Below are 27915 nucleotides of genomic sequence, written 5' to 3' on the forward strand. Positions count from 1 at the left end.
TAAAATAGGCTGATATTTCTTTTCCCCATTGTGCTCAGCTCAGCAATGAGTAAAATGCTGTTTTGTTGACCGACTCATTTAAAAATTCATCTTGTAAATGATCTGGTAAAATTCATACTGAGGTGACCTCTACTGAGGTGAGTGACACAATGTATTGCCTCCCTGCGATGAAAATTTCACATTTTTAAAAACAGTGCTTCACAGGGGGTGGTGTGTAATGCAAAGCAATGGATTGATAAAGATACGATTTTTTAATAGCAGCAAACAAGAAAGATTTTTGAGGAATGGAGGTTTTTCCATGTCTCTCAAATCAGGTCACCTAAATTAGCAGTCTGTGGTAGTGGATCAGTTTCGGGACATATAGTTAACTTACCAATCCTATTCATGCCTTTTGGGTTTACATAACTTTTTGTACATTGATGCACAAATATATGAACTGCTACATTTTGCTAAACTACATGCATTGCCAAGACCCGTTATTTATGTTTTTCTTAGCTCATTAAGAAATATACAGCTAATAAAACATTTACTTTGGTTATTTCCTTTGGATTACAACTACATTTGAGATGCAAGAGGTTAGCTTATTGCAATTAAGGAAAAGAAAGACAAGGCTGCCAAGTGGAATACTGAACAGAGGATAAAGTGCCTTTGTCACCATGGGGCCCTGCTGTTCTTTAAGCATTTCCTTAAAAGGGTGAGTGAATAGAGCAGGACAGCATGGTAATATTGTTCCTGCATCCAGTACAGGAGTAGAGCTGTGGTTTTCCTGAGTCACTGACAGAAAACAAAACAAAACAAAAAAAACAAGAACAAAACTCTTTTCTGGCAAAAGGGTACATTATACATATATGCCCATACTGTCTCCAGGAGAAAACCAATTTTGCCTGATTCCTGAAGTCTGTCAAGGTAGAAGAGCAAACCTAGAATCTGGGGACCTTCAATGTTCTCTGCCAGTGATAGCCTTGGACCTCAGACAAAACATTTGATCCTTCCCTGCTTCTGTTGCCTTACCTGAAAAGTAGCGACGAGGCACACTCCTCAAATGTGTTTAGGCCATTGTATTCAAGTGCAGTGCCAATATGAATAAGATCCTGACCATGAGATCCAGTAAGACACTAAAGATATTCAGCATTTCAGGCTTTGTAAAGTCGGAGAGTGAGTGCACAGAGAAACAAACGAACTAAAGAGTATTTCCGAAGCACCTAAATAGAGTGTCTCAGGAACTGGGCTAGTTACTGGGGATACAACAATGAAAGAAACATTGATTTTGTCCTTGACAAAGTTCCAGAGTGGAAAGCAGGCCTGTAACCAGGCAAAGCCCAAGGTGGTCTAATGAGTGGTGTCTTGTGAAGGGAGGTGACAGGCAGGTATCTTTGACAATGAATGCTCATGGAGGAGGTGAATATGATTTTGAAGTCTTCATAGAGGAGAAGCCTCCAAGAGGAGGTTTATTTGAAGTCTACGTTGCTAGGCATTCAACATCAAATTTGAGGTATGATAAATCTTGGTTCTTTGTTGTATAAATATAATAAAGAATTTAGCGGTTTGATTTTCTTCTATAATCAAAGAACTAAAATTTGAAACAGAAAATGTGGAGAAACTTCCATGGAGACTGGCATTTTTGTTTGCTAAAATTGGGTGAAGTCTAAAATTCTACTATAGACATCCTTCTAAACCACAGGCGAACTATGATGCATAAACAATCAAGGTCCACTAATTTTCTTTTCTTCTTCTTTTTTTTTACTTTTTATTTTATATTGGAGTATAGCCGATTAACAATGTTGTGATAGTTTCAGAGGCACAGCAAAGCGACTCAGCCACACATACACATGTATCCATTCTCTCCCAGACTCCCCTCCCGTCTAGGCTGCCACTTAACACTGAGCAGAGTTCCCGGTGCTATGCAGTAGAAGGGCCACTAATTTTCTAATGACACTTGCCCTCAATCTCCTTCCATGGTGGTAACTGCTTATCAGAGAAAGAAGGTGAGCGTCTCAGTTTTGGATGCTATGGGCACTGACTATTATAAGATGTCCAAAGTTATGGGTTGAATCGTGTCCTCCCAAAAAGATACATTTAAGTCCTAATCCCTACTGTACCTCAGAATATGACCTTATTTGGAAACAGCGTCTTTACAGAATTAAGTTAAAATGAGTTCATTTGAGGTCATAATCCAACATCACTGGTATCCTTATAAAAAGGGGAAATCTGGACACAGAGAAAGCCACACACACACAGGGAGGATACAATCTGAGGTTGATGGCATAGATCAGGATGATGCACTTATAAGCCAAGAAATGCCAAAGATTGCCAGCAAACCAGCAGAACCTAGGAGAGGTAGGAAACAGATTTTCCCTCACAACCCTCAGAAGGAACCAACTCTGCTGACACCTTGATTTCACACTATCAGCCTCCAGAACTTTTGAGACAATAAACTTCTCTTGTTTAAGCTACCCAGTCTGTGAACTGTGTTATGGCAGCCATAGGAAACTAATAAACCCACATTCGCGGACCTGAGTTTCTCCCTTGTAATGGCGTGAAAAGGACATCAGAACAGGATCTAAGAGGTTGCAACCACATAGAGCCCAAGTTCCTCTTCACTTCCTTCCCTCTGCCTGTTCTTCCTTCTTCCGCTTTCAACCTGTGTGAGAACCCCAGGAAGAGAGAAGGGTGGTTGGAGCTTCAGCTAGCATTCTCTCATCTTCACCCAGCTGTACTGGCCCTCAGAGCCCACGGATCCCAAAGCAATGTATGGGTTAACTGCTGTCAGTGGCTTGGGGTGGAGGTGAAGGAACAACTGAAAAGAGGAAATGAGGACTTGAAGAACCATGAGCCAAAATAACTGGGAGAAGAGTAGTTACTAAGTCATCAGAAAGCCAGGAAGAGGAGTAAGTTTCTGAATGGAAAGTTAGTTAAGAAGAGCATGTATGAGAAAAAAAAATTATTTTGGACATTATAAACAGAAATAATTGTTCAAAAGACATATAATTTGACCTCTTCCTTGCCAGTAACCAGGTATTCAAAGTGAAATAAAATAGTGCTTCTTTTCCTAGGTTAGCAATGTGTACAACACATTTCATTTTTGAAAATTGTTCATAATTGCCTTTTGAAATTTTTTTCTAATCACACAAATAACTGCATATTATTAGGCTTTAAACTACTAAATTATAAAAATTATGTTTAATGCATGTATCAAGATTATAATAGAAAATGTAGATTAATGTTTTAAGAAGCTTATCAACTAATCACATGACCATAAATTCTAATCTAGATACATTAATACAATTAGGCAACTAAGTGATTTCACAAAGATAGGTATCATCAGGTATCTTATCAGAAAGATATAATAAAGAAAACTATATACATATATATATTTAAAAACCATCTGGTTAAAGAAAACGTATCTATTCTTTTTTACTCTGTGTATCTTCTCTGTATATAAAAATTCACGTCTAGTAATTTTTCTGTTTTAATTCTAAGGAAGTTGAAGTCACTGGTACCCAGAATGTCAAAGGGTCCAACTTGATGAAGAGAAGTATATAATGATCTAAAATTACAACAGAAACACTACTTCAAACCTCAATAGGTTACATAAATAGAGAACCTAGAAAAATGCCTGTTAGGAGAAATATGGGTGACAAAGAAATATAAATACCATACATAATCAGGTTTAATACTGCATTCATTGTCATAGGAACTATATCTTACTTGCACAGAGAGACCCCCTTTTACAGTGTAAATGTTTCTAAAAGTGTCATTTGGGTTCTAGTTTAAAATATTAGATTGTGCTTAATTACAAACATAGAAGGTGAATGATTGTTAGTGAAAGGATTTGTAGAATTTTTAGGGTCAACAAAACTTAAGCTATTTACCATAGCACTCACAACCATTTAAGCTTTTCATTCTAATACTGCGAATTGTACAACATGGGTGCTCCATTAATACTGACTCATCAGGAAATCCTCTTTCTTGCCTATATTTTACTTACCTGTTCACTAGAGAAGAAAGGAAATAGAAATTACTGAGTCCGAGTTTTTTTAAAGGCTACCAGGGGCCTGGAAGTGTATCTGACTCAATGTCTAACCACCAGAAAAAACTAAAGCCCAGAAAGGTTCAGATACCACCTGCCCCAGATTACTACCTGGGTCTAGTGTAATCAAAGAATAGTACCTGAAAAGAGCCAATTAAGAAGAGATTTCAAGAGATTATTTTTATGGTAAAACAAAGGGTTACTGCTGGTATTTGTCTTTCTTTTGATGCTCTTGAATGCTAAAAAAATCAGCAGGTAAGTAAGAAAAAAGAAGAACAAAGTTGAGGATCTCACACTTAATTGACTTCAAAACTTTCTAAAAAGCTACAGTAATTAAGACAGGGTGGTACTGGCATAAGAAAAGATCAATATAGATCAATGGAAGAGAACCGAGAGTTCCGAAATTTATCCTCACAATTTATGATCAATTGATTTTTGACAAGGATGCCAAGACAATTCAGTTGGGGAAACAACAGTCTTTTCAACAAATGGTGCTGGAACACCTGGATGTCCATATGCAAAAGGATAGAGCTGGACCACTTCCTTATACCATACACAAAAATTACCTAAAAATTCATTCAAAGCAGAGATATTTAAAACGATAGCATGAGAGAATTTGTGGTTTGGTATAATGATAATGCACTAAGAGTAAATAGATATAGGGGTTCCAATGATAGCACTGCTTGCTAAAAAATAGTTGTGTAACTTGTGCTTTTTGCTCAGTAACTTGCTTATCTTCTAAATGTAGTTGAAGTGATAGAATGAGATCAAGCATGGAATCATGCTCCAGAAAATATGACTGGAGGATTGTGACTCTCCATATGACTTGGAAAATATGGGGAGGATTGTGGAGGACAGTCAGTGTAGTATTGGCTCTGCAAGGACAGTAGCTTCGAATAGCTAAAAGGCAGGAGAAAGAAGATGAATCCAGGGGTGCCTCAGCCCTAGATACACAGCAGACCGATGTCTAATCCCATCCAAGTGTCAAGTGCCAAGTGTCAAGTGAGGAGTAATGCTGACATCACTGACTGAGCATCTGAACATAAAATACAGGAGCAAAGTGTATTGAGGTCACAATCCCAAAATGGCAGCTGAAACGAGAAACTGATGATGGAAACAAAACATTAAGAAGAGAAAATGTGGGACTTCTCTGGTGGTCCAGGGGTAAAGCATCTGCCTTCCAATGCAGGGGATGCGGGTTTGATCCCTGGTCAGGGAACTAAGATCCCACATGCTGCAGGGCAACTAAGCCTGTGCTCCACAACTATTGAGCTCATGCGCATCAACGAGAGAGTCCGAGGGCCACAAACTACAGAGCCCATGTGCCCTGAAGCCCATGCGCCACAACCAGAGAGAGAAAACCTGCATGCCACAACTAGAGAGAAGCCTGAGCGCTGCAATGAAGAGACTGCACGGTGCAATGAAAGATCTCACATACCTCAACGAAGATCCTGTGCGCCGCAACTAAGACTTGACGTGGCCAAAAAAATAAATAAAATAAATAAATATTAAAAAAAAACCCCAGAAAATGCTGGGTTAACTTTTCGGTGGAGACAAGGAGCCAACAAGAACATTTCACAGAAAAGGTGAAGGTGTCATCCAAACTAATTCTTGAGGAATGAGTAGGGGTTGTAAAGTAGAAAGGCAGGGAAAAGACACTCTAGTCAGAGAGAATATGAGTTAGGGTTAGACTGGTCAGAAGATGACAAAATTTCTCAAACTATGCAGGGATAATGGAAGTAGACTATTCAAGTAACTGTAGGCTTTTGGAACCACCAGCCATCACTCTCAAGATTATAAGGTACTCCAGTGACTACAGACAAAAGTGCAGTGTAGTGAGGTTGATAGGGTAAGAACTCCATCACTAGATTCTTGCTTTGGACACTGCATACAACAGTTGATTCAGAACCGCTCTAACGACAAAACTGCTATTAAATTATTACTCAGATTCAGGACTCAAGGGGATCTTGAGGAGAGGACATCCCAGACAGCAGGCAGTTTCAACTCTTGCCCATTGCTTGCAGCACTTACATTATCATCAACTAGTAGTTGTGCTATTGTTTGTTCACATACACATGTCTACAATTCTAGTAACTTCAGAGAAGTGGCCTCAATTCTCAGTATTTCATTTGTAATCTGGTTTTCAAATTAATTCAAAGAAGGCAAATCAACTCAAAACAGGTACTACAGAGGAACACTTGAAAATTCAGAGCATTATCCTACATGAATTTAAGTGTTAATCTACAAACTATTCCAGACAGACTACTTTGTTCTAATTCTCCAAATGAACACATCTTGATTTCACAAGGTTTCTTCTATTGTCTTGTTGATACCTTGTTCCCTTTTCCTGCAATTCATGTTGTCTTCCCCTGAGACTTTAATTCCAATTACATTGACTCCCAATCTCTATCTTAATTCCCCAGATCTCATTATTCACTTTTCAAATCATCTGTCCAGTCTTTAATATATGACACTATGGGACAAAAGCTTTGAAATCACTGTAGTTAAGGGGGAAAAAACACTTTTTTTCGGCGGAAGGGGGTGGCAGTCCCTGGATACTACTCCGTTTTTACCAAGGGAACTAACTGGAGAAAACAGCAGACTATTTTAAATTGATACCAATCTTCTTTCCTAATGAAGTGGAAACTACTATCTTGTCTGTGTTTCTGAAATAGTAGATTAGACTCCCCTCCCCCAAATTACTGATTTCCAGCAAATACACTTGATATTAGGAAGGAATATATAAGATAAGCTGTATAATGATCAACTGAAAGATTCCTTTAATTAGTAAGTCCTATAGGTGACTTGATCCTAATGCATGATATAAAACAGTACCACGCTGATGTTTGATTACTTTCAGAAATGAAAGGAGATGTCATTCATGTTAAAGAAAATTTAAAGAAAAACAGTAAAGAACACTTATTGGCGATGAAGTAATCGTTACGACAATAAATTATCAAAATGGAAAAAATAGGGGAACACTGGAGATGGAAGCACACAAAAAAAGCAATCTGAGAAGTTGCAATCCATCATTAGGACCAGATGGCATTCATCAGAGTCTTCAGAAGTAACTGGGCTACTCACAAAAATGCAGTTTATCATTAAAAAGAGGTACTACAGTGGAGGATTAAATGCCTCTGAAAGGATGACCTTGGATTTATCAGTTGTGCTAAATCAGAATTAAAGATTTGCAGTAGATAGGTATGTAAAAAGTTTTCAATAAGAGAAAAATTACAGCAATAAAGCAGTGTTTCCCCTTTCTGGTTAATCAGACTAAACTTCACTCCAATTAACACATCAACATTTTAAAATGTTTACAACAAATCAACTTTTTTTTTACATATACACATGTGCATGCACACAATTTTAAAGATACACAATCACCCTCTCTCCCAAATGATGTAAGATCTTGTTTGAAAATTCTTAGAAGATTAGTATAAAATCTGGAGCTTAATTAGGAGTACCTGGTAAAACTTGCCATGGATCAAAACAAAAATACAGAATTGCAGGGGTATATAGCCATTTTTAATTATGGAAAAAATACCAACTTTTCTTAGAGAACAAAAATTTCTTGTAAATAATAAAGAAAAACATAACTTTAAAAATTCACTTTCATCTAGAAAATAGAATTTAAAAGTGCAGATTTCCACATGACAAAGTCAAGTGAGCACGCAATGAACAGGCTTTACTCTTCCATCTGTGCCCCTTAGATTATTCTTCTAGTGTGGGACGCACACCTGAGGTGTGGTTACAAACAAGGCAGTAAAAGAAAACTCACAGCCATCTCTGTGGTTGAGAAGCAGCAGATTAAATTAGTGGGGTCAGGCAATGAGGAGTCCTGAATAAAGATATCCTTTCATTTTGGGATTTTTCCCATAGGCACAGAGAAATTTTAGCTGGTTTCTGAGCTGGAAGGTTACATGATGGTTTACACACTTTAGAGAGACTTATTTAGCTTGGCACCCAGTTTGGACTACATAAGGAATGTGTTTTTCTCACAAGAGCCTCTGAAGTCTGTATTCATCTTCACATTAGAACTGCCACAAGGCTGTTCCTATCCAGCAAATCTGATTCATGTTTCTCACCCGCCTAAAACACTCCCCGTTATGTAGGCCATAACCCAAGTTCTTCTGCATGGCCCACAAGCTCCTTTTTAATACAGCCCGTGTGCCCTTTTTAGCCTTGTCTCCTACTCTACCACATCATTTCAGGCTTTGATAGTATGCAGGTGTAGAGGTTCTCCAAGCCCTTCCTCATGCAGCGTCCTCTATCAAGAAGACCTACCCCACCTGGCAAAGACCACTGCTTAGGTCTCACCTCCTCGTGAAGCCTACCTAACCTCTCAGACAGGTTGAAGACGGAGGTAGAGACTGCAGTTATGCTGCCACAAGTCAAGGAATGCCTGGCGCCACCAGAAGCTGGAAAAGGCAAGGAAAGGGATTCTACTCTAGAGAAGAGGGAGTGTGGCCCTGCTGACACCTTGATTTCCGCCTTCTGGCCTTAAGAACTGGGAGAGAATAAACTTCTGCTGCTTTAAGCCACCCGGTTTGTGTAATTTGTTACAGGCAGCCCTTGAAAAGTAACATAGTATATATCAATGGAACTATTAGAATTAAAATTTCTCTCTCTACAAAGCAGGTAATGGGATTCTCCTAGATAATTATATAGTATAATATGATTAAGCTAACAAGAAGTGTGTAGCTAATTCACACTATGGTTCAAGAATAGCTTCACATAAGAAGTGACATTTAAGCTAAGATTTGAAATACGATTATGACTAACCCAGAAAGAGAAAGGGAGGAGGTTATATATTTATGAGGATTGTAATATTTATGAAGTATAACTTATGAAGCATATAACATTAAAAAATGTTGCCCATAAGTATATGAAAATGTGTATGAGTTTCCACAAGTATGTGTGCACTTCACAGCAGAGTTCAACGGTTAGCTAATATTAATAACAATAATTTTTGATAACTATCTATAAATAAGATGAATTCAGAATCTGATTCATTAATGTATTGTCACAAAGGATATCAGCAAACGTAATTTTTAGAAAAGGTGAGAAGATGAAGAGAGCAATCCAGTTATTTCACTTATACGCTGCTTGCCTAAATCAGTCTACTTTGAAACCACATTTAATGTAACAGTGAGAATCCTGAAGAAACGGAGACTTGCCAGTTGGCTCTGAATACTGCTAACTAGACGTGAATAACAATGGTCCCATGAATCATTTCTAAGCTGTTTAAAAAAACCTTTCACTAAAAAATTCCTCTATATCACACTAGTTGTGGATTTTACATCAAAGAGATGCCTGGATTCATCATTTCATTAATAAACAGTAATTCAGAAACTGACATTTCTGACAATGATGCCAAACACAGGCAATTAGAAAAAAATTGCAACTAACCTACATTCTTGAAGTCAAAGAAAGCTGATAGAAGAATGTGAATTAAAATTTTATAACCTTAAATAATGCATTAAATAGCTATGGTTACCTGGCTTAAAAAGAAGCACAGGCTTGAGCGCTCTGGAACAGTAGATCAGAAATTGGTTACTTGGGAACAATTTCCTTTTTTTATCGTTCAATATTCAAATCTTAATTCTAATGTACTAAGGAAGGGACACTAAAATAAACAAAAGACAACAATTTGAAGAGTCCTCATACTGTGCTAAAGTGGTAGGTTTTATTTATACAAATATTTATTTCAGTGCTATCTTGAACGTTTTCAAAAAAATTCTAGCTTTTGAAAGGGGGAAAAATGCTACTTAGAGGATGTCACATCTCTCTGAGATAGAACAAATAGTTATGTTTGTTGTGTTTACCTTGGGCTTAATACTTTACATTTATTCTTTCCCCACTAAGGGCTGGAAGTAAAACAGGAAAGCTATAAAATGAATGACAATGGTTATTATTATAGATACAGGGTGAATGATCTCTTCTTGAAGATGTTTACAGATGGAACTGTTGGGTGTGTCTAAGTTCTTAATAAATATGATCTGTTTAAGGGAAGATGACCTTGATTAGCATTTGCCAAATCAAATTCCACAGAACACTAGCATCCCATTAAATGTTAATAGGTGTTATTTGAGAAAAAGGTAGTGTAGTTAAATATTTGGGAAACTGCAGTGTAATATTTATCTCTTGGATGGTCACAAAAATTTGCATACTAAAAAGTCCTGAAGTAAAAATGCTACGTAGCTTTATTTACCTCAGTATTTGCACATGAAAATTTCTTTGTGTAAAACGGTATTAATACTTTTTCTGTCGTAGAATTCTATGGAGTCCTGAAATATTGTCCCTAAAAACATAAATAGATATTAAATTTACATTAGCCCTACCTACTTCCATCACCTAGATGAACAAAAACAATACAATTTTCTATGAATGTATCTCAAAAGTATGATATCAAAGAAATGAATTTCTTTTCAGTCCATTACTTAAAGGTTTTATTCATTTTAAATTCATTTAGACTCTAAGAACATGTAAATCTATATGGTTGGATATACTCTGGGACTCGTGTAATGAAAGGAAAACAGGATTGTGCTCTATTTATGGAAACAACTATAACAACTGATACTTAAACATACCTTATAAACGGGGGAAATAACATACTTTAATCTGTTTTGTCAATAAACTCTAAGATGTTTCAAAAGGAAAAAGATCAAGAACAGGAATCTTTCTCTGTGGTATCAAATACTCATGTAGTCTAGGGGTCATGAAAAAGAAAGGGTATTATCACCCTATACTTGAGAATTATATTACAACTGGCTGATTATTCGGGATTAATGAGCACAGGGTTAGGAGTTCAGTGGCCATATGGGCAACTGTAATGAGTTGCCTGCAGCTAGGCCCCTGCTAACACTGCCAATCAGCATCCGCAGGGATCTCTAAGCTCACCAGCAGTTTGGCTCTGCTCCAGCAGGGGACGACCTCAAGCCAGTGGCTCTATACCAACCCAGTCTTCTCGGCTTCACCTCCATCTGGGTCTGGGATGCTAGTCACTGGGCATGTGACTAATTTCTTGGAACCAAGCCTCAACTTGTATACCTTTTCTAGTAAATGAGTCTTCAACCTGCTTCCCTGATACCATAAACCAGAGTCCATGCCTCACCCAGAATCCATGTTCCTCTAAACTTGTTTCTCTAAGGCCTTTGAACTGACTTGAATCCTGTCTCTAAAGTCCAGTTTACTGTGGTTGTGTTCCTGTTAATGACAAAGGCTCTCTCCTTGACCAAACTTTAGTCGGGATCCTCTGAACCCTTTTCTGGATCAGGCCATGCTAGACCTGCATAGCCAGGTTTTAGCAAGAATCCTGCTAAATCAGTTTGGAGAGAATCCCCCACCCTCCACCTCTGATGGGGCTCTTCTGCCTCTACTATCCTCCAGGTGATATTACTCGGGCCGGCCTGCAGCAAGAACCTTGTCGAGTCGATTTAGCCAGGGAAACCGTGTCCCCCTAAAATGGAGTTGCCCTGCTGAGTTTATGATTAACCTCTCTATCTGAAACTTTATTCCCCTTCTTGTCCCCCTCTGACCTCAATCCTGTGCTAACTCAACACTAATCAACCAGAATCAGATGACTAAAACTGCCGTCATTGATATCATCATTAATGTGCAAACTCAGGTTATTTCTCCAGGGCATGAGCTAATAGACTCCCAAGCCATGGACCACATGGCCAGAGAATTGTAAACCAGAGACATCCTAACTCCCAAAATGACGATTAAGAAATGTCACAGAAATGTCACAAGATGATTACCCCCAGCTTCTTTGTTCTTTCCCTTTAAAAAAAACCCCATAACTCAAAGACCAAATTGGAGTGGATTGAGGCTTGTCTCCCACTCCCTTGCTTGGCGCCCTGCAATAAATCCTGACTTTGCTGCAAACTCCCACTGTCAAGAGTTTGGCTTTCTGCACCACACGCACATGAACCCTTTGCTCCGTTACACCAGACTCCCCCTGATGTTTCCTATTAGTAATTTTCCATCACCCAACCTCCCCAACCTGCTCCTTGTCTAAAAATCTCCACCTTTCCTTGAATCTGGAATTGAGCCCAATTCTATACAGAGGTCTCTTCCCTTCTATTGCAATTGTTGATGAATAAACTCTGTTCTTTACCACTTTAACTACTGTCCAGCTCTGGTTTTCTTTAATACTACCTGCTCCCAGATCTCTCCACCTGTCTGTACTCTGATGCCTGTTTTGTCATCTTTATGGTGTTCTCTGCCTGCACTCCCTGGGCCTTCCTTATGACAGAGCCCAAGCAGACCCCAACCTATCAAAGAAAGAATCTTTATATACAACCTGTTCTGTCCTGGCATATTTCTCTAATCTCAGGAATTTCCTTACAGGACTGATTAATCACCTGACTTCATTAACAAGGGCATATTATTAAAGTCTAGTATGAGTCTTCATTATCTTTTTCTTTGGCAAATACCCCTGCCTCCTGACTCAACTTTCCCTCTTCAGGACATTGTTATCTGATTAAACATTGATCTTGTCACTCCCTTTCCTCAAGTCTGCAGAGTCAGGGTCTAACGTCTGAGGCTATATTATCTAGCTTCAAACTGTCCAAACTTCTTTTCATTGCTTCCATTTACCTAACATTTTCTCCAGACAAAATGAATTTGACTTGTTACCTGCTGTAGATGCCCTTAGTTTTTCTATTGTTCCCTCCCTTTGCCTAGGTCTATAATGCTTTTCCTTATTTCTGCATGTCCAAATCCTATTCAACTTTAAGACCTAGTACCACCTGTTGCGCACAATCTCTTTCTTGCTCAACTCCCATCTTGATCACTCTGATGGTCCCTAACACTTTCTACTTTGTAATACAGTTATTTATGCACTTATTATCTTCCTATTAGGCCATAAGATCCTGGATGGCAAGACCTATCTTATTTTCATCTTTGTATTCTATAGCATCTAAAGTATAGAAGCTTGCACACAGTAGATGCTTAATAAAATTTTCTGAATGAACTAATTCTCAGTTCTATCAAAGCTCTTTCAGATTTGCATCGTTTATTAAAACATGGAAAGGAGAGGAGATGGGGAAGATGGGATGCATCATAATGATCTATCCATAATCTTTTGGATTAAGAGACCCTAGAAGTTATCTATTGCCAGTGGTTCTCCACCAATTTTCTAACTTGATACACCTGATTAGTGACATTCACATGTGCAACTAGTGTGTAACTAATTCTTAAGGGAAAAATCCAGATATATATTCTTTCTTTCTACACAGACTCTAGGGTATGTATAATTGGGCTCCCTAGCTGTAAGTCTACCTTCTCTTTCTTTTATTGATGTTTGGAAGATCAGTTGAAAGGATGCTAATATAAAGAATTCTCTCATTTACAAACCAGGAAATCTTAAATACAAGTGCAAATAACTTCTCTAAAATCACGCAGCCAGTCAGAAGCAGAAGTGGGATTAAAACCCAGGTCTTTTAACTCCTTGTCCAGTGGGCTTTCCATTAAACAATATAGTCTATGATCACTGATGTTGGAAAAATAACTCAAAGTCCCTGTAGATTATCAGCATTACTTTCCTTCATGTGGGTACATATTTATAAAGCTTTCAAAAGCCATCCATCAACTAGTTTGTAAGCAAGTCCAATAAGCTTTCAGACTCTTTTTCACTGAACTTCCTCTCCCCTCCTCCATTTGTGGAAATTAGTTGTATGGTGCTTTAGCAAAGCCAGCCTGATTGATGTTACTTACTGTTCAGCAACAGTTCCTGCTATTAATTGCTTTAAAATGGTAATTACGATTTGTGGTACAAGATATTTTTCTTTCTAATTGGCTATTACTGGTGAATAGCAGCCTGTTACATAACAGAAAGATTGTGTTAAATCAATAACCACAATTACAATTCTGAAGTCTTTCTCTTAAGAAACAAATCTTAAGTTTTTGAATAAAAACACTAAAAAAAAAATTGTTAAAGGCAGGGCCTCTGTAATTACTTGTAATTACTCTGTAATCATCTTTCAGTTTAGAAAAAAAACACGAAATAAGGACAGTGTTAGGGAAACCAGGAGATGAGCATGCATTTCCTTTCTTTTAAAAATAACCACATTTAAAAGCTTTACTCTGCTCAGCTCCTCAGTCAATGAATACAAATTGCAGATTCAAATGTATCCAATTCTTCCCAGAGTGTAATATGGAAACAGAAAGGACTCTCCAATTAGCTCTGGTAAAATATGAATGTGGAGCCCCACCAACTACACTGAAAAGTCCCCAAGGATAAGGCCAGGGGTTCTTCTTCATTTGTGCCCCATACAGCACCCAACACGGAGCCCATCCACAGTCACCACTCAACCAACACCAAATGCCAACACAGCATGGCACTGTCCCAGAAGATGAGGTGATCCAAAGCTATATGTGACAGTCCCTGTCCTCAAAGGGTATATTATAAAATCAGGGATATGTCTTGATTCAAACTCTAATGTTAATTAGTCTGCAATCATTTAAAAGTCATATCTCCAGATTATTGTAGTAGTAGCAGCAGTTGTGATGATAATAATAGTGAGGTCACCTGACTCGCTCAAGGTTACACAGGTTTTAACCGACAGCTACTTTGGAATCCAGTTTGTCCAATTCTAAAGCCTCACCACTGCCTCTTGTGACAGGCCTTCATCAGCATCATTCATCCCTACATTTTCATACTGTATCAAAGTTTACAGAGTGCTTTCACATACAATGTCTCACTCAACCTCCCAGTAATATCAGCAAGGTACTTACCTGCAGCATTTTTAAGGGACTGAGGCTCAGCAGGGTTAAAGGATTTTCCCCAAATTCACACTGCCACAAAGCAGCAGGCTAGGACCCAGATTTCTGACTCTTAATCCAGGTTTTCCTTCCATACATTTTTACTCAATGTATTGATGAATTTAAATATATTACACATAAAGAAAGCCCCAAAGTATCCCACATCAGCTTATGTCACCTAAAATATTCTACCACTTATTGTTGAACACCCCTCCCAACCTCCCTCCACCCCCACAATCGAGCAGAGGTTTAAGTCCTGTTTAATTCCAGAAACTACCTGATGCCTAGAGCTAAAGACAGCACCCAGTCCCAGTTGGCTATCTTACAAATAATGACACTGGTCACAAAGACCATTGGTTGAGATGTAAAGAAAGGCAGAAGACTGATCAGTCAAATCCATCACCACTCGCTGTCCTGCTCCCCTTTGGGTCAATGAAGTCAGTAGAACACACTTATTTCAGCAAGAGATGGCAGTTCTTCAAGGAACTGTCAGCGAAATGCCAATCCATTCAGTCTCATAAGTTTATTAAATAAATCACAGCAAAACTGAATCCTAACTCTATGGTAAAGTTTTCCATGAACAACTAACAGAAGTATTTAAAAATTCAATCACTGGAAGGGCAGTTTAGGTGTACTTCTTATTTCTACATACTCATGGATTTACATTTAGAAGAAAGTATGATTTTTATTACATCAATCTGGTCAATATCATCTTCAGTTTTTCAAGATGGGACGTGTTTGAGAATGTGCTGTGGAGGACAGTGCTATTCTTCTGCATGAACGCAAGATCTATGTCAATACAATTAGAAGTGTATGTAAACTCAGTGTCTGATACTACAAGTACCTACCAAATCCCGTAACAGAAACCTGGTCTTAAAATGGAAAAGGCGTGTTAAGATTGTCCACTCAAAACCATCACCTGTATCACCTCTGGCACACATGCCAAAGATGTCCCTAAACCTATGACTGAAGTAAAAGTCACCATTTATTGAAGACTAGGTACAACATTCCAGCAAGACACTTATGATTATTACCCATTTCACAGATGAGAAACTAAGGTTCAGAGGTTGCTTAACTTGCCTGTGGCTGGTGAGTAACCAGGATTTGATCCTAAGTTGTCCTGACCTCTTTTCTCATACCATATTGTCTTTCTATAGTAACATCAACTTTAGAACAAAGTTACGTGTTTTTTTTTTTAAATTTTTATTTATTTTATTTTTGGCTGTGTTGGGTCTTCGTTGCTGCACACGGGCTTTCCTCTGGTTGCGGCGAGCGGGGGTTACTCTTCATTGCGGTGCACGGATTTCTCATGCGGTGGCTTCTCTTGTTGCGGAGCACGGGCTCTAGGCACGCCGGCTTCAGTAGTTGTGGCACGTGGGCTCATTAGTTGTGGTGCACGGGCTTCATTGCTCCGCGGCATGTGGGATCTTCCTGGCCCAGGGCTCGAACCCATGTCCCCTGCCTTGGCAGGCGGATTCTTAACCACCGCGCCACCAGGGAAGCCCCAAAGTTATGTTTAAGGAAAGTATGTTTCAGGCCTCATCCAACGGAATTTAGTTACTATGAGACATCTTTATAGTCGTAATTGGGTTAAAAGTTCTCTTTCAGTTACTGTGTGGCCTTGTGCAAGTTGCTCTTTGCACCAGTTTTCTCATTTGTATTAAATAAAAAGGGGATAATATGAGTATCTATCTCAGGGATGTTGTGAGACAAAATGATCTCTAAAAGCATTTGAAACAGTACTTGGCACAGTTACTGCTCTGCAAATGTTAGCTACCATCAGTATCATCATTGTTGTAATACCTCTTTTATAAAATCTTCTCTTAATATCCTGCAAGCTGGGTCCCATGTATGTTTTAAAGGAAAACAAAAGGATGTTCTGAAGTAGGCCCCTTCAGAACCTTACACCAAACCTAGTATCTATAATTCTTTTTCTTCCTTGACACCCTCTGGCCTGTACCTTGCAAGGCCATCTGAGTATGCAAGATTATCTAAGCTTCTTGCTGACTCTGAATGTGGGTGTATGTGTGAAGAGCTGGGAGCTGGGTATGAGGGGGCAGTGCTTGGCAGGGGTGAGAGAGGGTATAGAAGATAATATAAAAAGCCTTCAGAGCACATAGTTGCAATACCAGTACAGAGCACCAAAAGACACCCTGACAACCCCTAGGAATGCACGGGCAGCCTAAGCAGTTATCACCACCACATTCCTAAGCTTCCCCTTGGTTACACCGCAATTTAGATTGCTTCTAAGTTAATCAGAGCAGGCAGTTTTACAGTTCAATTAGGCATATCTTTATACTGAATGCAACTGATATTTACTGAGTTCCAACTTTACAAAAGGAAATATGTTGGGCTTTCCTAAATGTATAATTCAATGCAATAATCACAGTAACTCTGCAAGGTAGCTATTATAGCTATATTTTCATAAATGTAGCAGATATGTAATAAATCTACATTATACAGCTACTAAATATCAGAATTGAAATTTAAATACAGTTTTTCCAAGATAGGGTCTAGTCCTCTTTCCACTGTCATGCCAAATATATAAGACTGGACTTAAGCCTTAATGCTGGAAGTAAGATGACAACCTGTGGAAAACTGGATAAGAGCCACACAGATGATGGAAGACAGATTTCAAAGTCTCTGTAGCAGTTTACTCAGTTATGGGTTCAAGGTTATAAAGGACAGATGTGAAGTATTCTCTTAAATATTTAATCATTATCTAAACACTAACACTTCACTTAAAAAAAGACTGAAAAGCTATGCTTAAATGCTAACTATGATTATCTCTGATAAAGTTGATACTTCATGATGACATTCTGAATTTTCCAGTTGGTATGCGTAACGTTCACAAGCACACGTTGGTATGCATAACTTTCACAAGCACGCAACATCTACTCAGTTTTTTATTCTACTTCAATTCCTGTTTAAAATAGCAGCCATTCTAAGTACTTTGGATAAACTTCAAAGATTCTAACCATTAAATTGTTATAGAGTGTTTACTACATACAGTTCTGATAGGCACTGGATGTACAAAACTAAAATAAGACAACTCTTGCCCTCAAGAAGTTCAGTCTACTGGTGTAGACAAAACTGCCAACAAATAACTACAATGTGATATGGTGTAAGTGTGATAATGGAGATATGGGAGGGGAAGCAGGATGACTGAAGATGAGGCTGGAAAAGTAGATTGGAACCTAAATGCAACACGTTAAGAGTTACACTGAAGATTTGAAGTGAAGACCCATGCATAATACATTTGAGTTTTGGAAGGTGCATTAAGAAAGGGAAAATCAAGAGTCAGTGAGATCAGGGATTCCCCTGGTGGCATAGAGGTTAAGAGTCCGCCTGCCAATGCAGGGGACATGGGTTGGAGCCCTGGTCCGGGAGGATCCCACATGCGGCGGAGCAACTAAGCCCCTGCGCCACGGCTGCTGAGCCTGCGCCCTAGAGCCCGTGAACCACAATTACTGAGGCCTGCGTGCCTAGAGACCCTGCTCCGCAGTGAGAAGCCACCGCAATGAGAGGCCCGCGCACCGCAACGAAGAGTGGCTCCCTGTCGCCGCAACTAGAGAAAAGCCCACGTGCAGCAAAGAAGACCCAATGAAGCCAAAAAAAAAAAAAAGTCAGTGAGATCAATAGGAAGGTTTTGCAATCATCCAGGCTAGAATTCAGTTCTGGTCAAACATTTATTAAACACTGACGAGGTGCCAAGAACAGGGTCAAGCAGACAAAAACAAACGACACGGTTTCGGTCCCCAAGAGTACAGTTTGGAGCGTGGGGACACAGGTAATTCAGCAGCAACGGTGAGGGTTAGAAACAGAATAGTGGCTACTTCAAGAGATGGAGAGAAAGAACAGATTCAAAAGATTCTTTCAGGCACAGGAAAATAAGGTGTGGTAATTGATCAGATTCAGGGCCTGAGGGCAAGATAGGAATCAAGGGTGCTTCCTCGGTTTCTATAAAAGGCTTGATGCCATTTATCAAAATAGGAAATACAAGAATGAGGAGTTGACGCCACCTGCTATCCCCATTTCTTCTAGAGACATCACAAATGAATTAATAAGGTCTCCAGACGAAAAGCTTTATAAATCCAAAGAGGCATTACCATGATCATCATCTATTGGACATGCATTTGCAGGGAAAAATGTTGACTCTGTCAGAATACTACAATATGGAAGCACAGGTTAACACTGTCAGACGGAATCACTGCCATCAGAAAAATTTCCCCAGTAACATCCCCAGTGTGAGAAATGTTGAGTCTATTACCTGTTCTTAATTTTAGGAGACAATATGAAATCCTAGTTACCGTTCAAATGTTTGGAAAGCAAGGGCTTCCCTGAGAGATGGAGCCTCAGGAAGTCTGGCACACAGACCTCAGGGAAGGCGTACCTGCCTGCATACTGCCCAGCGACTCATTCTAGCAGAAATCTTGTAGAATTGCACAGATTTCTATAAAAAGACTCCCTAGTCCCTTCTGTCCCAGAATATTAAACACACAGATTGACATTTTAATTAGAATTAGAGGGAAACCTCTTAAAAGAGGCAGTTTTCAAGAAATTAATGATTTTAAAAAAGACATGCTTGATAACTGAAGTGGCTGCTTAACAAAAAATATGAATATGCATACTTTTAACATCATTATTTCCACCCAAAATTTGTATCACACTTAGCAGGCTTTGAAAAGAATGTGGATAAAGTCACAGAATGATACACAGGGAATTTTTTTTAAAATTTTTTAATTTATTTTTTTATATAGCAGGTTCTTATTAGTTATCCATTTTATACCTATTAGTGTATATATGTATTAAGGGAATTTTTAATGACAACTTTACCTTGTAAGAATGACATAAAAATCAGCCATTAAGCTCTCCCATTGATTGCTACAAATTACTGAGAATACTGCTTCTCACTAATCACTGATGGGCAGCTCTGAACCAGGGTGAGGAATTTTTTTGTTACAGATACAGCAAATTCACTGCTCAATACTTCTGTTGAAAACAAACTGGAACCTAAAATTATGCTTTCTATCAGCTACTCAATTCAATCTAATGGTCATCTAAACACTGATCCTGAATTAATACTGGTCATCACAGCTTGGTAACGACATGGAGAAAAGGACACTCATATTATTACTGGTAGGAATGTCTACACACACCCGTTAAGAGGAAAATCTGACATCACAATTTTAAACATGTGTCACCTTTGACCAAATTCCTCAAGAAATACACACCCGGTGGACAAGAATATGTATATAAAGCTGGTCACTACATCACTGAAAAACTAAAGCTACACTACATGTTCATTAACAGAGGAATGGTTAAAGTATGGGATGTCCATATTATGGAATACTATGGGCACAGTCCTTAAAAAGAATTAACAAATATAATGATATGGAAGGCTGTCTATAATAGAACATTGGGAGAAGGATGGTGGCAGATCTTTAAGCTTACATAGAATGATCCCTTTTTATTTAAAAAAAATCAAAATCATACAGATGTGTGTCATATATAAAATTTATTAGAAAAAGCACACACCAAACCCCCAAGAGTTGTTACTTTGGGAGTGGGACTGTGTGTGGTGCAGGAACTTTCATTTTTTTACCTGACACATCTCTGAATGGTTTGAACTGTTTATGATGAAAAGTTTTATAATTTTAAAATAACTAATGATATTTAAAAGTTATACAATGTTTTTGAAAGGCATACCCAAATTTCTTTTTTATGAGTTAATCTGTGAGATAAATTCACCAAAGATTTCACCTTCAAATGTTAAACTGGTAGCCCTCTGGTACTTTGAGAATATGGAAAACCTTTAGCATGTTACTACAAGATAAGAGTTGACTATATGGCCAACCCCAAAATGAACTGTTTAGGGTATGAATATAACACAATATTTAAGTATGGAGCTTAGCCAAAGATTTCTTTGGTAGAGGTACTGAAATAATTTCAAAGCTAGGGCTTCCATTGATAAGAAGTGGGAAGAAATCTCTGTGCTAAGACAAAAACTTAAGACTAAATGTCAATTTAACCATGAAAGCAAAAACAAAGAAAAAATTTTAAAAACCCCAACAAGGACGGAGAACCAAATTTAAGCCCCAAACTATGTCCATTAGAAAAAGGCAACTAGCTGTATTAAATGATCAAATCAAAAAAGAAGAGAGTGGGATGGGGATAGACAGACTAAAGGTAAAAGAATGGGACTAGGAATTCTAAAGAAAATCCCCCTGCAGCTTTCAAAGTGTGATTTTTGCTCTCTACATTGGATCAGAAGACAACTTCAAAGTCAAGTGAAGCCAAAGTAGCTGTGATGATTTTCTCTGGAACCATGACTGCAAATTACCACTTCCCTTCTTCTCGTTCTAAGGACCCAGTCTGGGAAGATCTCCCAGGCTCCACGTTCAATCCTGGAGAACGCCCGGGGCAGTCAACGAGCGAGGGGGGGTAAACTGTGAGAGCCACACACACTTTCCCTTCATAGGCTACTCCAGCCAGCAGTTGAGAAAATCTGTAGAGTGGATAGCAGCGACTAACCAGTCTGCAACTGGAAATCCGCCCGAACCCAAATAAAACCTATCTCCCGAGGCCAAACCAAGCAAACCGAGGCAGGGGTAGGGTACTGGCGAGGAGAGTGGCTAATCCCAGAGTTACAATAACCCACGCACGAACGTGACATGACTCACGCCCACTCGGCAGCGAGCGCAAAAGTGGGAGCTCCAAGCGTGGGACAGACGCCCAGGGAACTTCCCTGGCTGCGGAGGCTATGGCATCCCATTTTCTCTTCCCTCCCAGACAGCCCCCAACAAGTAGCCGCCTCCGACCTCACGCCGTCCCGCTGGGCCCTGCCCGAGGTTCCCTCGTGCTCAGGTGGCCTTAGAGCTAGGGTCCGCCCAGCAGTCAGCGGCACTCCAGGTCGGAGAGAAAGGAAGACACCTCAGAGGCACCGTACTCACTCTCATAACTGACACCCCCAGTTCCGCCACGGTTGCCATCACCGTCCTCCTCTCCTTGGGTAGCAGCCCCCTGTGTCTTGGGAGCAGCCATTACACGGCTGAGAAAAAAAAGGGAGGGCTGCGGACAGGCGCGGAACCAATGGAAACGCGATTGGAAATGAACTCCCCATCGACGCGGCGTCTCCTCCACTCCCACGCCGCGCCGTCACTATCTGGGCCAATAAGACGTGGCGAGCGGAACGTATCCCCGCCCCCAGCTGCTAATTCCCCGCCTCATTCCGGGATGGAGTGGCCCAGAACTACAATTCCCAGGGTGCTGCGGGGGCGCTAGGCAGGGAGGGCTGGAAGAGGCGCTGGCGGGCGGGGGTGCGCCCGAGAGTGCCCCGGCGTGTTCGCTTAGTTCAGTGAATCAGAACAATGACTGCGCCTCCGGGTCCCCGGGAGCGCGTCGGAGGACTGTGAATAGCTGCCGCCGGGAGAGCGGCGGGTGGCGCAGCCTCGGCCGCGCGGTGTCAACGCCGGGCTCGGGAGCCTCCAGCGCAGACCTTGCCCAGCGCCCGCAGCCCGCGCGGAGCCGCCGGGCTCCAGCGCTGTAACCGCTACTCGTGAGCTGTGCATTGTTGTGAGTCGGAGAAGGGGCGCGGGGATTCCAAAGCCCGAAGACCCCGGACCCCTCTCTAGCCATGTGGATACCTACGGAGCACGAGAAATACGGCGTGGGTGAGTCTCAGCTGGGCGAACTTTTATTCCGCTCTGGCCAGAGCGTGTGCGTATTTCGCGTCCTTGCCCCCGCGCCCCTCTCTCTCCACCCGGCTGGAAATGCCTAATCCTAGCATCGCGCTGCAGGTTCGGGGCTTTGCCCAGCCAGCTCCGGGCAGAGGGGTGAGCGCCGGGGTCTCGCGCTTTAACGCCGGATGGGCGCTCCAGGCACCGGCTCCCGGAGGGAGCGCTCGTACGGCTGAGGGGAGCGCGCCGCCAGTCCGCCTGCCGCGGGCTCTGCCTGCGGAGTTTGGAGTGGCGACGGGGCGTGTGTATGTCAAGTTGGAAGAAGAGGGCGAACGGCGTTCCTCTCCCTCCTTCTCCTTTTTCCCCAAAGACGGCAAGGGCTGTGACTATTTCCCAGGGTGGAAAGGGAGGCAACAACAATCGCGTAGAGAGAACATCCCCAAAACAGAAGGGAGGCGCAAAACCTTCCCTCTGCCTCCCTGCAACATTCCCGGAGAGCGGAATGTGGCACCGTCCTCGAAAGAGCCGCTCTGACAGAGTCCGGCCCGAGCCTCCCTCCTCCCTTCCATCCCGGGTTACCGAGTGTGTGTGTTGAGAGGCGGGGGGAAATTGGTAAATTTCAACATCTGCGCAGCTCTGCTCTTTGGTCTTTGGAGGGGAACGGGTATTTCAGCAATGTTTTTACTTCTGACCACCCTCTCTCCCCGGGGTGAGCCCGGTGTGGGGGTGGGGGTGGTGGAGGACAGCTGTGGAGTGTTAATGGGGAGAGGGAATCGGAAAGCTTGGGTCTTCGAGGCAAGGAGACAGCTCTTAGGAAAGGACTACCCAGACACTAGTGTTCGGAGGAAAAGGAGCAGGGTAGCGCTCGCTCTTCTGTGCAAAGGTGAACAACAAAGGACATTAATGTTGACTGATGAATACAGGAGTCTCCCTTCCTTTCCCTCCTTCCATTTCAGGCCGATTACAGTTCCCGTTTTTGTTGTTTGATTTCAGCTGAGTCGCCCCTTGGCAGTTACTCCTTTTAGGTTGCGACTATTAAGCCAGGCTCTCTGACAAGCCTGCAGCAGCCAAATACAATTATAACCTCTCAGAAGGTTTAACAGAGAGAAAGCATTATGGATTTTACTAACAATCTCTATTTCCTATAATGCCCCGTCCTGCTGATTGGTGTACTTTCTTTTTTTTTTAATTGGGTATAGAGCTAGTGATTTAGATGATATGTAGGTATCTGCTTATGTTCTAAATTCATTTTCCTGTAATTTAAAAAATCTGGAAAGCCTTTCCAGGGAGTCATAGTTACAGGGATTTTTTTTTTTTTTTTCCAACTTCGCCTGGGGATAGGACTTTGGAGTCCCCTGAAAGGTTTAAACAAAGTCATTCCTGTATATTACATTAGCTTTCATTCTGGATTTTGACTGGTTAGCAAGACAATAGTTTGTCCAGGACCCACCTTTGGGGAGGGGTTCCACCTTTCCCTCTCTTTGAAGTGTAAGGGGAGCCTTTGCCAGGCACTCTACTGGCAAGGAGTAGATGTTGCCTTCTCTTCACTTGCCCCTTTTTTGGAGTAGATTACCCCTGGCTAGGAAAAGACATTGCCTTTGCTGAACTGGTGAGGACCTGGAGTGTTCCCTTGTCACCGGGTTATCACTCAGTGCAGGAAGCACAGACACATCCAGTAACACTGTCCCACTTGGAGTTGATCCCAGATGTTGCTTTCTTCCAAGTGTTAAATTATACAGATTATGGATGGGATTTAACTTTCTTGATTTCTTTATGTGCCAGGTCACAACTGGGGTGCTGTTATCGATTAGTTCTTCTCTCACCTTTCTTTGCAAGCTGTGGGCAGAGGATTAAAACATACTCAGGGATTTCTTGGAATGGCAAACTGGATGTTATCACTCAAGTGTTTTGGGCTGCAACAGACACCTCGCCTTTGGGTGGCTGTGATTTGGTTGCAGAGTAGGGGAGGCGGAAGGACGAGCACACATTTGGAAAAAGGTTGAGTGAGATGAGCGGCGTAAGCGGGGGGAGGGTCTGTTGTGCTCATTTATACAATACCACACATAACATGGAATGTTAACCATCTTTTATTATTAATTTTTGAGCATTTGGCTTATGAAATGCTTAGCTGTTTTTTAGAATCCATCTGTTAGGTGTGTGTGTGTGTGTGTGTGTGTGTGTGGTGAAAATTTTGCTAGGATTCTTATGTGTGTACTTTATTTCTCACCACGGAGAGCACTATTTGTAGCTGCCTATGCCGCAAGTTGTTATTGATTTATTTATTTTTATAAACTTGGTTAGTGTATGTGCTTTTCTTGTCTAGTTTTTTATAAATACTAAGGAAAAGATATTTTATGGGCACAAATGTTTGGTTGATATCAGGTGTAGTAGTAACTCACTTTCCTCATTCTTTGAAATAAATTGGTCTTTGTGACTTTGAGTGCCTGAAGTCTCCATGCAAATTGTATATTTCTAATATACTTCTTATCTACCATCAGTTATGTATGAGGTAATTATGTGTCTTTATATATTAGTGTTTCAGTTTCAAGCAACATATTGTAAACATGGATAAAATGACTTAAATTTCATACCTGTAGTAAGGTGTACCAGAGATAGAAATTCCTTTTCAAACCTGATGTGTGGGCACTATCTCCTCCATTTAACTGATGAATAGTCTTAAAACAATGTGTACATAGTCATATACCTAAGTGTTCTAAGGAATTAGACAGGTATAGTGATAAAGCCAGAGTCCTGAGTGATAGGGAACCTTGTCTCTTTAAAAACATGTTAGTAGGCACAATGATAGGCATATTTTATCTTGGGAGATTCTGTTTAGCTTTTGGTCTTAGTCTAGACAATGCTGCCAGCTGTGTGACCTTAAGTAAGTTGCTTAACTTTTCAGGGTCTCAACATCATGGTCAAATGATATCTAAGGTCCTTCCCAGTACTAATTCTGTAGAGCTCTTCCAAACAAGTGTGTCCTTTGGTAAGAAAGACATTTCTATTGTGTCAAGATTGTTATGAGAAAGACACTTTTGCTGTGACACATCCCACATGGTTTTCAACTAAGATCACAGGTAAGCAAACTACCTGGTAAGCTGCCAGAACCAAGGTGATGGTTGCTTGCTTTTTCAGTCTGTTTGATTCTCCAGCAGGAACTCCGTGGGCAATGACTAAAGCATTCTTGATCACCTCTTCGCAACTTTCCTCACGCCCACTGTCTGCCTTCTGCCTGTCCTCATCTGTCATACCCTCTGTCCCCTCCCTTAAAGTGGTGGGAATTAGTCACAGAGAAAGTTAGGACCATTGCAGATCTGTTTCTATATTCCCTTGCTCAGCAGGCATTCATGCAGCATTCCCAGGTGAGCCAGTAGCCTTACTGAGCTGCAAACTGCTCCTCTACATCCAGCCAGATGTTTTACATGTGTGAATCCAGTTAAGCTTAGAGGGGGAATATGGGCTGGATTGATCACTGCAAAAAATCCATGAGGCTTACAAGAAACAAAACTCAGAACAAGCTGATCTGAAGGTCATGGATGTCATTTAAAAAATGAATTATTATAGTACCAGTATCACTGAGTACTCACAAACATTCCTGTCCTCCATTTATCCTGAAGTGCTTTTTGAACTCATCCAAGTAGGAATTCTGTTCCTTTTTAAAGCCCCTTCTATTTTTAGGAGGAGAGGTACCGTCTCTTATTTACACAGGATCTTTAGAATGTCTTTTCCTTCAGAAGCGTGCTTTAATGGTAGCCTGTGTGGGAGAGTTATGAGGGAGTGTACCTTTCCTCTTAGCTGTTTTCAGTTTGTTAGCTAGCAGCCTTAAAATGTTTCCTATTTGTGGTACTGTGATGTGTGCAGATAACATGTGTAGCTAGATAAAGATGTGCTGCCTGGAATTGTTTGTGGCATTTAGAGCCTGGCACAGGATTCTAAACTTTCAGTGAGAAGCAAAGAGGAGTGATTTACACCTCCAAGTAAAGTACCATTGAAGGGCTGTGCAGACAGTGGGATGGCAGCTGACGTTCTTGATCTGGCCTCCTGTGGGAATAGCCTATAAACGTTTCCCCCTTTTGGTCATTCTCCTAAGTGATGATTCTTTCATGAGGCCCCACAGTAACACAGAGATGCTGCCTTTCTTCTTTAGTCTTGTTTTTTCCCCAGAGGCTGTATGGTAAGTACTACAAAGGAGTTAATAAAAATTTCAAGAAACTTAAGGCTTTCCTGTCTCTAGCTCAATTTCTTAGGAGACTCATTTTCAGAATTATCTTTGTTACCGTATGTCCAAATTTCTAGCATAGTGACTTTATGCTGTTAGCATATATAGCAGAGAAACATTAAACTCTAAGGAAACCCAACCAAGATGCTATAACCTTACCATATTAATACAATGTTTTATAGGTAAAAAAATGTTGTGAAATTATTTTACTTGGGTCTGCTCTCTGAAGTAGAATGATAACTTCCATTTAAGACATGAGGAAACAACTTCACAGAAGTTAAGTGACTTACAGGCATACCTTGGAGATATTGCGCGTTCGGTTCCAGACCATTACAATAAAGCGAATTATCACATAAAGCAAGTCACACAAATTTTTTGGTTTCCTAGTGCATATAAAAGTTATGTTTACACTATACTGTAGTCTATTGAGAATGCAATAGCGTTATGTTTAAAAAAACAATGTACATACATTAATTTAAAAATACCTTATTGCTAAAAAAAAAAAAAGCAAACCATTGTTGCAGGGTGGCTACAAACCTTCAATTTGTAAAAAAAAAAAAAAATAATGCAGTATCTGGGAAGCACAATAAAATGAGATATGCCTGTACTCTAGATCAGTGGCTTTTAATCTTGTTTAACTGTCATCCATAATAGGAAACACATTTTATTTCCTGAGACCACCAACACCACCCCACACACATATAAGTGAAACAATATTTGCTCATACTTTCTGTGATGTTCTATTGTTTTTCATTTTAAAATATATATACAAATATCAAATCATTATGTTGTATACCTGAAACTAATACAATGTATGTCAATTATACCTCAATAAAATAAATTTATGTATAAACTTAAAAAAAGAAAGGTTGTCATTAATGTAATGACTCATTCATGGGTCCTGACCCATAGTTTGAAAAGCACTGCTCTAGATACCACATTTGTGAAACAGGAAGGACTGGAATTAGACCTTGTTGGGTTTCTAGTTAAGTTCATTCATGATGTTGTTGTTGCTTTTTGGCAAATGTGTATTTGTGTTTATTTTAACTTAAACTTTAATCATACTTTTTTCTTTCAATATAAGTCAAAATCTGTCTTTTTATATAATATTTCTCATTTAGGATGGGACAAGTATACAAAGCCATCAGATACATTGTATAAATTGTCTCTTTAACATTACATGTGTCTTTCTACTAGGATCTTTTTGACAAGGGCTGGGA

The 27915-nt window shown here is 40.2% G+C and overlaps 2 protein-coding genes across 6 annotated transcripts in view; one reads left to right on the top strand and one right to left on the bottom strand.

The window, feature by feature from the left end:
• The window catches only part of ZNF277 (zinc finger protein 277), a 134555-nt gene extending 112689 nt beyond the window's left edge, over positions 1 to 21866 (bottom strand). For 2 of the 3 annotated variants that reach the window (XR_009504999.1, XM_059933586.1), the window contains exon 1: positions 21751 to 21866. Coding sequence is in view for 1 of the 3 variants with exons in the window: in XM_059933586.1 (XP_059789569.1) it covers positions 21751 to 21841 (91 nt within the window). In the remaining 2 variants the exon portion in view is untranslated. The remainder of the gene's footprint in view (positions 1 to 21750) is intronic. The other variant, XR_009505000.1, reaches the window with a different exon arrangement.
• Positions 21867 to 22170: 304 nt separating this feature from the next.
• The window catches only part of DOCK4 (dedicator of cytokinesis 4), a 492329-nt gene continuing 486584 nt past the window's right edge, over positions 22171 to 27915 (top strand). For all 3 annotated transcript variants that reach the window (XR_009505001.1, XM_059933591.1, XM_059933592.1), the window contains exon 1: positions 22171 to 22470. Coding sequence is in view for 2 of the 3 variants with exons in the window: in XM_059933591.1 (XP_059789574.1) it covers positions 22434 to 22470 (37 nt within the window). In the remaining variant the exon portion in view is untranslated. The remainder of the gene's footprint in view (positions 22471 to 27915) is intronic.

This window comes from Balaenoptera ricei, chromosome 9 (assembly GCF_028023285.1).
Source record: "Balaenoptera ricei isolate mBalRic1 chromosome 9, mBalRic1.hap2, whole genome shotgun sequence".
NCBI classification, from domain to species: Eukaryota; Metazoa; Chordata; class Mammalia; order Artiodactyla; family Balaenopteridae; genus Balaenoptera; species Balaenoptera ricei.